Here is an 11,327-nt window from a genome sequence, read left to right as displayed (position 1 = left end):
GAGTGCCACAGTTGCCCAACAACTGACTTGTAGCCTCAAGCGGAGAATCCTACAACGCCGTCCAGCGAATGTTCTCCCTGAAAAAGCGGACGGCGTCACAAACACCGGGGGAGGGTCTCCCCAAGTGGCGAGTTAAGTACACTCCTATCTGTCTGTTTGTCTTGGACAATTTTAACTAGGGTTATTTAAATTACCAGGTGGGAGGCAAGAACAGGGTACGGGGAGGAGGCCATAGTCCGAAGTTTGGTATTTGGGTCTCCCTCGCACGTGTGACGTAGGTGACCTGGTGCTTGTGTAAGTAAGTGCTGGAATTGCAGTGACGCTGGAGTGTTAACAAGGGTTTTGGTCCAGCTTTGAGGGTGCCGTGAGTACACTGAGTTGGGGAGGGTGGAGTGTGGTTGATGGAGGACTGAACTACCCTGGTGCGGCTGTGTAGCCTCCTTGGTGCTCTGGAGTATTCCACCCCTGGTCATGAATTATAGAGAACCAATTGTCCGGATTAATAAAGACCTTTACATTGTTATACCCTCGTACCTGTGTTCTTTAAGGTTCTGACATTCCTAGCAGTAATTTCCTGCTACATAAGAGAACCCATATTTATTGCACTATAGTGCATTGTGTTGCACACTTCCTGTATGCAGCAAGCTTGGAAGAAGAAAAAAGTGATACGAGTAATGAGGGGTCTATGCCCCAGTAGAGCTTTATGTCTAGCAACGCGCCTGGTTCCCCTCATGAATTTTTTTGAGCTAACAGTCCCCTCTGTTGAAAGATGTAAATAGAACACTACTTCGGAAACATTTGTCAGTTCTTTTTGCTAACTAATGGCTCCATACACAGCTGCTGACTCACTGGCTGCTTCGTCAGACAGGATGTCATTAATAAAACCACGAGATAAAGAGTAAAGCTCAAACAATTAATACTAATTAAGACAAATAATACCGGACTTGAGGATTGACCGCTAAACCACCCTTTCAATTTGCATGATTGGTTTTTCTCCCACAGTCCTTGGGAAAACCCCTGTTAGAAAAACCAAATCTCCAGCTAATGCTAGTGACTGAAACCTGAGAATGAGATGAGCATGCCGGTTTCATAGCATGTCTTACTCAGAGAGCGGGACAAAATACATGACAAACTATGAACTTGGTGACTTTTAATAGGTAACATAAATAACTGACTAAATGGTCTAAATGAGGACGTGCTTACAATGTTTTACACTTTTCACTCCACAACATGTCTAACCAAAAGGGGTTAAGTACAATTAACAGAGTGTGTTGCCACAATAGGGATCGTTTGAAAGTCAAAATGGCAGAGGTTGTGGGTCTCACTTCTTCCAGTAGGGTCACAGGGAGTTAGTTACTTGAATTCTAAGGCTGAAGTGCTGGGTCCTGTCCACAGACTTGCAGGCTGTCGAGGACAACAAGGGGGCTTCCTTAAATAGTCCCACAGCTGTGAGAACCGATCAACGCAGCAGAGACAACGCAGACTGGACCCCAGCCCCAGCTGCTTCATCACAGCTACCCCTCTGCCCACCGTTGGAGTGGTACAGTCCTTCCATCCTCTGCTCTGTCTGGAGAGAAACGGTCCATCAGGATGACACTATGCTAGGCCAGGGACACTGATAGAGAGGTGGCCATCACAAGAGTAATACATGAATCACACAGGGTGTACATAATACATACAAAAATGTTGTGACGCTTAGATGAAAGACTATTGACTGTGGGCCATCACAAAACATGTCTCAGTTTCTCCTTTATATTAAGTAAGTAAGTAAGTAAGTAAGACTTTATTTATATAGCACATTTCATACAAGAATTGTAGCTCAAGATGCTTTACATAAAATCATAATCAATAATACAAGTGATAAATAATTCAAACAATAATAAAAATCCCAATAAGATCTCTGTTCAAGAGAGAAAACAACTTTAAAAAGTAGGAAAACCCTTTTATGATAAAATGACTTAAATGCTTCGGTAAAAAGGTAGGTTTTAAGCTGTCTTTTAAAAATGTCTAGACTGTTAGCTTCCCTAATATTTATGGGTAATTTGTTCCATAGTTTTGGGGCGTAATTGACAAAGGCCGAATCACCAATCTTCTTATGACTGCTTCTGGTGACCTCTAATAGGCCTGCATTTGATGATCGCAGTGTTCTAGCTGGTGTGTAGTTTATAAAGGAGTTAGCAATGTAGCTAGGTCCTTGTCCGTGTAGAGCTTTGTATGTGAGGAAAAGGACCTTAAAGTCAATTCTGAAGGTAACAGGGAGCCAGTGTAAAGTAGCTAGGACAGGACTAATGTGTTCTCTCCTTTTAGTTTTGGTTAATAATCTAGCTGCAGAATTTTGAATGAGCTGTAGTCTTTCAGTGGTTTTCTTGGGAAGACCAGTGAAAAGTGCGTTACAGTAGTCCAGCCGGCTGGATATAAAAGCATGAATTAACTTCTCTGCATCATTTTGGTTTATGAATGGTCGTACCTTTGCTATATTCCTCAGGTGAAAGAAAGCTGTTTTGGTCACTTTATTAATGTGAGAGTTGAAATTCAAATCTGAGTCCAGGATTACGCCGAGACTCGTCACCTCTGGTTTAAGACAGGGGGTTAAGCCTCCAAGATTTTTAATAAGCATCTCTCTTTTGGATTTGGGGCCACATAGTAGGACTTCGGTTTTGTCTTCATTTAATTTAAGAAAGTTATCATTCATCCATTTGTTTATTGCCAACAGGCAGTTTGTAATGGAATTGATGGCCGTTGCATCGTTGGGTTCAGTGGATATATATAGTTGTGTGTCATCCGCATAGCTATGGAAATCTATGTTATGTTCTCTGATTATGTTGCCGAGTGGTAACATATAAAGAGAAAAAAGTAATGGACCTAAGCAGCTTCCTTGAGCAACCCCGTAGCAGTTCTCATGTTTCTTGGACCTATGGTCACCTAAACTAACATAAAACTTCCTTCCTGTGATATATGATTTCAGCCAGTTCAATACACTATCCGTGAACCCAATAAGCTTTTCCAGTCTATTGTCTATATTAAGGTAATTAAAGTAGAACATTTTCCAATTTACAAAAACACTCTGGTTAGAGACAAAAGGTCTCCTGTAGGGACAGGGATTAAATCCTAATAAAATGAAGGACACAATAAAAAGTAAGACAAAGGCAGCACTAAAGCAAACAGAAGACACCAGCAACTCTGGAACTATGACATCATGATGAGACAAACCCAGCACAAACAAAGCACATCAAGAAAGGCGTAAGAAAACACATTACGCTGACAGCAAATCTGACAGGGAACACATCCCCGAAGCAGCATAACATGGAATCAGAACAAAAAGGCAACATGGCATCAATAAGAACATAGCATCAGTACAAAATAACTTATGGAGACAGAAATGTTTTAACAACTTGTCTCCTTACAGTATTTGACCGATGAATGAGTCGTTTAAGAGCTTTATAGACATTTAAGAGCTCCTGTCAGTGGTACAAGTGTAATGGTACCTAGTAGTAGGAAATAAAAACATGCTTTTAGTTCTCTGCTAAAAAAAAATACTCATGGAGCTTTATAGAATTACTGTAAAAACGGACTGACTGCAAAATAACATAGACATGATTAAAATGAGCTGGAGGCTGCAGACATTCCTCCTACAAAATATTTGTGAAATAAACAATATTGAAAACAAAAGTTATTGCTTGAACACTTTTTTGTTCTTTCTTGTTATCATGCTACCCAGCTGTTATAACTAAACTGTAATGTTTACATGGGCAACACTTTGTGACAGATGTTTGTTTGTGCTTAGGTGCAGCCAGGGTGGAAGCAGAAGAATATGGCCACCATTTTAGGGCCACATCAGCTATAAAACGATTGGCAAGTTACTGTTGTTTCTGTCCTTTATTTAAAGTCATAACTTAGGATGAAAAGCTATGGTAATTGATGCTGATTTATTAGGGCATAACAAATAAAGGACATTCATTCACTTATTTAACTACTATAAGTCCATCTAATGGAAATTACAGTATGCATAAGCCACCTTATCTCAGTATCCGATTGCACTATGTTGACCACTCACGCTGCTCATTCTTATTCTTATATATATTTTATTTTATATTTAAATTGTTGGGTTGTTAGATTGTTTAGTTCTTAGAAATAGTTGTATTGTAATAGTTTGTACTTAATTTAAGATTTGTATATGTTTAGTGTCTTGCACCTCCCTGCCACAGTAAATTCCGTGTTTGTATAACATACATGGCGAATAAACCGAATTCTGATTCTGATAAGGAAAACTGGTACCAATGGTAAAAAAAGAGGTTACAATTTGCTTGGCTGACGATTCAGGGTGGTGTGTGGTGGTCAACATGCCCAGTATAGTTTGGAGTGGCGATGTGTCCGACTGGGCACTTCAGACTGCCTCAGGCCAAGATTGATAGAATGTTTCAGGCTTAAAATACTTCCGTTTAGTCTATGGTACATACCCTCACATAATGTCATTAGTGTAAGTTAACAAGTACTAGCTACAGTAAGGCTAGCCTGGCCCTGTGCCTAGGGGCTCCATGAAGCTGTTCACTATTTCAAACAACTTTTTCATGATTCAAAACTCTGAGACACCCATTGGCATGGGTTGTTAGCCTAAGCTTCAAAGCAACAACCACACACAATTCATACTCATCTATTATTGTGCCAAGTCAATCAATTGACCCATCATAAACCTGTTAAGTCCATTCTCACATTGACTGAGGTCAATACCATCCAGGAACAGACAAGAAGTCGTCAAACAATATCAGGGGAAATTCTTGTTGATGATGCATCCAAATATTGGTATTTAGTGTTTTTGTTTTTGTGGGTAACGTTGCGTCTCCCCTGCTATGTGTTCTAATCTTATGGTAGTGTGCACTGGCCCTTACAAAGGTTTAATCCTCTTTGGGATCGAGTCTCATCCCCTTTCTGTATCTATAATACAGATATTTAAATTGTATTCAACATTTGTAAATATTTTCAATTTCCAGGTTGTGTCTTAGCCTGGTCCTAACCAGACCCTCTTACATTTAGTCATTTAGTCCTCTTACATTTCATTTGTACAGTGGGTCTGGGATCGCTCCATTGACAAGCGTTAACTTCCTTGAAGGCGTGTACTCTGTGAAGTTTAAAACTATTGGATCTGCCCAGAGCCACTCTGATCTGCCATAACCAATCACTAGCGTTCGCCTTAGCCAACTCCTTCACCACTACTGTAACGGAGCTAGCTTCTGAAAACCGAGTAATACACCGAAATCCCAGACATAGTACAGAAGCTAAATCAAAATTGAGCGGAAGTACGTAGGAGGGCAGAGCCAGGCTAGTTGTGTCTGTCTTATATCCCTATACATTTCTTCTTTCCTGTGGTGTCTACTGATGTCCAGACTGGTGACTGGTTTCCTTTAATAACTGTTTATCCAGCTCGCAGCATGAAAGGGACAGTGGCCCAGGACTTATAGTGGGTCTCAAGCCTGTAACATGAGCTCAGAAACCAAACATAGGCCAGTAACAGTTAATTCATTTCAAACTTTGTTATAGACTCGGGGTCCAAATAGGCTACATAAACAAAAATACTAAAACAGCACTATACGACATACAGTCATTGTATTTAAAGAAAAGACAGGCCCTGTCTAAGCTGCAGTTGGACTCACAAGTTCTCTTTCACTGCATTCTACCGGGGTCTACATTATTTTATTTCATTGTAAAAAAATGTGTGTTGTACATTTAACTGCGAATAATGTATGCAGGCAAGAAATTACGCACGCATTCTGTAAGACGGTGAGCAAGGTACACCCGCCCACTTGCGCAGTTACGATCTAGACCGACTTCATTTGAGTAGTTCCTGGTGCTGCTGACATCTAGCTATCGCGATAAATGTGTTCCTTTCGTGTTTGTCGACGACGGCCTAGTCTCGGAATGCGAAATAATAAATTTTACTTTATCAAGAGTTTCCAATAAAATATATTAGTGCCACGTTAACCCTTGGAACCTAGGTATGGCCCAGGGCAGAGCATAGAAGTGTACCCAAAGGTATGTCAAAATAACCATGCTCAAAATAAATGAGCTACCTAGCATAGAGCTAGCTAGCTACTGTAACATTAACACTAATGACAGTCAGAAGCCTAATCTGACAGCAAGATGTACGTGCGTTTACGTGCAGTTAGCTACGCTTGTTTGCTTCCAGTAGCTATATACCTAGCTAGTTGCTACAGCAAAATACTTCAGGTCTTATACTACAGCTAAGGGGCTTGAATAGCTGTCTTGCAGTTGAACAGCTATGCCAATCATCAAACAGGTAGTGCTAAGTAGCTGTCTAGTTGTATACGCACTGTAGCTATAGCTAATATTGATTAGTTAGCCCAATTGTAGCATGTGCTTATGCTGCGTGCAGCATAAATTTATACCCCCCAAAAAAACGTTTAAAAAACATTAATTTATAACTTAACCAGCTAGGCTAGCTGGCTAGTGTTGCTAGCTTAGCTCACTACTTACTGTACTAGCTACATACAGTAAAGCATATGGGTGGTGACGAAGTTTGTTTAATGGTTTGATGACCCTTAGTTTAAACTCTTTATGCTGTCTCGTCCGATGTTTGTTGAAATGTAAACAGGTATGCCAGCAACGTTTTAATTCAGCTAGCAAACTCATCTATACTAGCGGCTGTCCTAGCTAGAACGTCTTTAGCATGCTAGCTAATCAGTACAGTAAGAGAGCTAGAGCTAGCACTAGCGAAATGTTTCCGGTTGTGTCTGCTTGCCGTATAACACGTAGCCTAGCCAGTTAGTAGACCCTTATTTTGTTGTGCATCATGCTGTTGCTTTGTGCATAATTAACATGTTAAACCAACACACAGTAACTAGAAGATAAGCTACAACGTATTCTATTCCCTTTCGTCGTTAACTAGCTCTACCTAATAGCACAATATGCATTGCTAGCTTTAGCACTATCTTTGTATCACTAAATCGTATTAGCAATCCAACTATAATACATCGACACCATTTCCAATTCTAGCTAGCACTAGCTAGCAAGTGTGATTGCGTGTTTTGTCCAGTCTTTTATTTAGCCTGTTAACATGGGTACTGTAGCTAGATTGCTAACGTTAATGCTGATAGTGAATGTTCAGTTCTATGTCTTCCCCAAAACTGACTGTGACGGTGCTGTACATTTGGTCGCTATTTACACATTGTCTAGTCTATGATACTAGCCTGCTAATTACTGTTCGACCGTGAGGCCAGTTAAACTGCCTGTCCAACAAGCAAAGTGGCAGATGAGCTGTTTATTACACTCTGGGACAGTTGAGTGTGTGTGTGTCTGTCTGTAGGGGATGACAGGTGGACAGTTGCAGCGCTTGCGGCTGCGGACTCAGTGAGTCTGAGTGTCTCTGTGGGCCCAGGATGGCGCAGGGGGGCCCTCAGCAAGACTATCACATCCTGCAAGACCTCAGGCAGCGCTTCCCAGAGATCCCAGAGGCAGTAGTGTCCCAGTACCTTCTGCAGGTATACTATCCAGACAAATGTTAATGGACATCGACACATTGATTGATGATTTGCCTTGGAGAAAGTATCAAGGCTCACATTTGGCTATTTTAAAGCTTGTGGCTTGTGTGTGATTCATCTAGACTACCAGTATCCAGATCGAGGATAGGCAAGCCCGATTTAGCCTAACTCAAGCACTTGCACATCTCTCCACTTTACGTCACCAAGCCTATGTTGTGTTTTCTCTACTGCTGTCTCCAGAACAACAACAACCTGGATCTATGCTGCCACCTGCTGGCCCAGGAGAGTAACAGATACCTCTATGGGGAGTTCCACAGTCCAGAAGAAGGGGTCCGCCTGAGCCAGAACCACATGCTGCACATCAACGTGGGAGGGAACGCTAATGGTGGTGGAGCGGGCCGCTCCTTGGTTCACAGCTCCAGTGATGGGCACATTGAGCCCCAGCGGTCCAGCTTCCCAGAGCCCCTCTCGGCCCCTGCAGCCCCCTCCCAGGGGTACAACCCCTTCTTCATGAATGACCAGGGACGTTCTGCCAGCACCCCTCCGCCTCCTCCCTCCATGCAGGGCATGTCACCCTTACCCCGTTACACCATAAATCCCATCACGGTTACACTCTCCCAGAACCTGCCCTCCGCCCCCCTGGCCCTGCAGATCCCCCCTGGCCCCCCCTGGCCAACCAGTGGAGGAAACGCCCTTTACATCCGTCCCTCCCCATCCCAAAGTCCTCAACCCACCCCCTGGCCCTCAGCCGGAGGGTCTGTGTATCAATCCTCGCCCTACTCCACCCCCACATACCCCTCTCCCTACAGCTCACCCCAGCATCAGGTCCAGCATCAACCCCCAACCCAGCACCAGATCCAGCCCCAGCAGCAGTCCTCCCATGTTTTCCTTCCCATCAGCCCCCCCACCCTCTCTAGCATGCCTTACCACCATCACCACCACCAGCAACAGCAGCAGCCGTACAGGTCCTACCTCTCCAAGAAGAACCAGATAGAGATCACTCTGGAGGGCCCGCGTCCGCGCAGCAACTCCCCAGTGCATGGTCCCCAGGGGACCCTCTACATGGCCACCAGCCCCTCACCCAGCTCCCCCTCCAGGGGCATTGCCATGAGCGGACCCCAAGGGCCCCCGGGTTACCACCCAGGGATGTACCTGCAGCATCAGGGGCCAGCGAGGCCCCGGCCAGCCTCCTCGCCCCAGCCTGCACAGTCGGCATACACCTTCAAGATCAAAGTATCCCCCCAGGGGGGCCAGAGGCCTCCGGTCTCCCCGCCCGTGGTCGATGCAGAGTCCCTGCTGAACATCGTTGATCAGGGGGAGCATCACGCCACGCCCGCACCCATCCTTCCCATCTCAGCCCTGCCCAGCAACGTGGCGAGCCACATCAGCCGCATGCCCCGCCGCTCCAGCTCCGGCTCGGATGACTACGCGTACACGCAGGGTAGGTGCTGCTGTGGGGGTTGTTGTGAGACCCCGACAGAGGTGCAGACGTACGAGTGTAGCCGTAATGTACAAGGGGTTTCTACGACCACTGACAACAAGTCAGGGAATTTAAATATGGTGGTTGACAGACCTGGAAAAGTTAGGGGGATGGATATAAACCTTAATGTCTTGGAAAAAAGTAATGAAAATGTGTGGGACTTATTTTCCCCTGCACCTACCCTCAAATGTGCATCAAAACACCTGCTCGAAGATCTTTATACACGCACTTTTAGAATGGATAATGCAAAAAAGGGATTGAAATTCCGATTGTCAGTCATGGAAATACGTTTTTGGGTCATGCAACTCTACTGAAAAAAAGACAGTGTGTGGGTGTTTGAATCCTTCTTGTTGTAATGCCCCCTCAGCCCTTCTGCTCCACCAGAGAGCCAGGATGGAGCGCCTGCTGAAAGAGCTGCTGATGGAGCGCCAGAAGCTGGAGCAGCTGAAGGCCGATGTCAACGACATGGAGTACGATGCTCTCCAGAGGCGCTTCAGACGAGTCAACAGCACCAGCCTCATCCCCAGGGTAAGAGCCTGCTTTCGGAGCACTGCGCGAAAGGACGTGTGGACACAGATGCAGGCGGAAAAAAGCAGGGCTCTTGTGGAATCACACGCACACACACACATCCATCCAACGTCATCCTCAGGGTGAGGCCTGTTCCTAGATGAGCGGCCACCTGAACTCAGATTAGTTCATCATCAACGTCTCTGACTTCTTAGTTTCCTACCTCGCAGAGGTACATTTTGCTGTTTCTATTTGTGTAAACCAATTTCAGCCTTTAAATGATCAACCCCTTTAATTCTGCTGCTGTTTATTTGCGCCCCAGCCCGAAGAAATGACCAGATTGCGCAGTCTGAACAGACAGCTTAAGATAGATATCGACTGCACCCTGAAGGAGACGGATCTGCTGCAGTCTAGAGGTAACAAACTCACACAGACGTGCATGTTTTGTCCAAGATTGGCTATATTGGAAACTTTAGCCCAGTAGCCAACATATTTTATTAGGCTCAGATATTTGACTGACTGATGAATGATGCAAGGGGTTGATGTGTCTATATCTATCTGCTTTTTAGGGAAGTTTGATCCAAAAGCAATGAACAACTTTTATGACAACATCCAGCCTGGGCCTGTGGTTCCGCCTAAACCAGGAAAAAAAGGTGAGAACCACAAACCACCTCATCAGTCCATCTGTCACGCCGCTTTGGAATGGAAACAAACATGGTTGGACCATGGTTGCAAAAACTGTACATCTGAGTGTGATAATCTTCTTTTGGATTTTAATGCAGTTAGACGTTTTTTGTAGAAATGGCATATCTAGTGACTTCATTTAAGTAAACAACATGTTATTTTGAGAAGTCTCATCCAGTGAAATTCACTTACTGCACTGGCAGCCAAAATAACTTATTTTTAAAATAACTCATATTTTTGTGCTTAAAGTTTGATAGGGTAATTTTGCTGTGTATTTGAAGGAAACGTTGTGTTTGTCACAGAAGGGGAGCAGGGCTCCAAGCCGGCTGTGGGGCCTCAAAGGGACGAAGACTTTGAGGGGCCTCGTTGGAACTGTGAAAGCTGCACCTTCCTCAACCACCCTGCACTCAACCGCTGTGAACAGTGCGAAATGCCACGCTACACCTGAGTCCGGCCCCCATCCTCTCTCTCTACCCCAGACCTGGCCCCCTGACAAGGAAACCACCCACAATGTTTAAATTCGACACTTGACCTTTCTCTTTGGCCCCACCCTCGCATGTTCTGTCGACATGCGTGGAAGCCTTGCCCAGTTCCTGAGGAAGAGGCCGTTTCACCGTGTCTCATTGAACTCCTCAGAGAAACACTCATGCACTTTGACCCTTGTCTCCAAGAGACTGTTCCCGTGGCGATGCAAAAAGGAGTGAGGAGCGGTAGACCGGACAGCGGCTCAAGAACGTTGGGCAGGAGGCGGAGGATCTGTGGTTTACTGATGGAACATTCCCTGCAGAATGAGACTGCCCTGTTTACAAGACTGAGCCCATTCCCTAACCCAGTGGAGACCCTTCTTAAAGCGTGACATCCCCTTTAACCAAGACTGTCACTCATTCTCATGATGGGCCAATCCAATGAGAGGCATGAGAGGGTTTGGCTAACTAATATCCATGTAGACTTTACACTGAATCAGCTCTTATGCACAAGAGCTCCTCTCATTGATTGAAGAACACTAAAGAGACTTGCATATGAATATATTCCTGGTACTTTTATGCATATTATGCCACACTGTATTCCATGTAAAAAGATTCAAATTTCCTGTGTAAATGCCTCAAGTTGCTGTACTTAATAAAGGAGATGATTCTATGTGACTGGGTGTGTGTGTGTGTGTC

The 11,327-nt window shown here is 44.5% G+C and overlaps 1 protein-coding gene across 3 annotated transcripts; it reads left to right on the top strand.

Moving 5' to 3' along the window:
* Positions 1-5,871: 5,871 nt before the first annotated feature.
* Positions 5,872-11,289, top strand: tab3 (TGF-beta activated kinase 1 (MAP3K7) binding protein 3). Of its 3 annotated transcripts, none has more exons than XM_067230813.1 (7): positions 5,872-6,027; positions 7,319-7,493; positions 7,734-8,934; positions 9,341-9,501; positions 9,803-9,896; positions 10,050-10,133; positions 10,467-11,289. In XM_067230813.1, exons 2-7 carry the CDS (start codon positions 7,392-7,394, stop codon positions 10,610-10,612), a joined length of 1,788 nt encoding a protein of 595 aa, XP_067086914.1. In that variant the 5' UTR covers positions 5,872-6,027; positions 7,319-7,391; the 3' UTR covers positions 10,613-11,289. The 3 variants fall into 3 exon arrangements, with proteins under 3 accessions (XP_067086914.1, XP_067086912.1, XP_067086913.1); XM_067230811.1 differs by having other exon boundaries at positions 10,446-11,289; XM_067230812.1 differs by having other exon boundaries at positions 5,872-6,292; positions 10,446-11,289.
* The last annotated feature ends 38 nt before the right edge of the window (positions 11,290-11,327 follow it).

The sequence above is a fragment of the Osmerus mordax genome, chromosome 27 (genome assembly GCF_038355195.1).
Source record: "Osmerus mordax isolate fOsmMor3 chromosome 27, fOsmMor3.pri, whole genome shotgun sequence".
NCBI lineage: Eukaryota > Metazoa > Chordata > Actinopteri > Osmeriformes > Osmeridae > Osmerus > Osmerus mordax.
The sequence above is the reverse complement of the archived record's forward strand: the minus strand, read 5'-3'. Positions and strand labels throughout refer to the sequence as shown.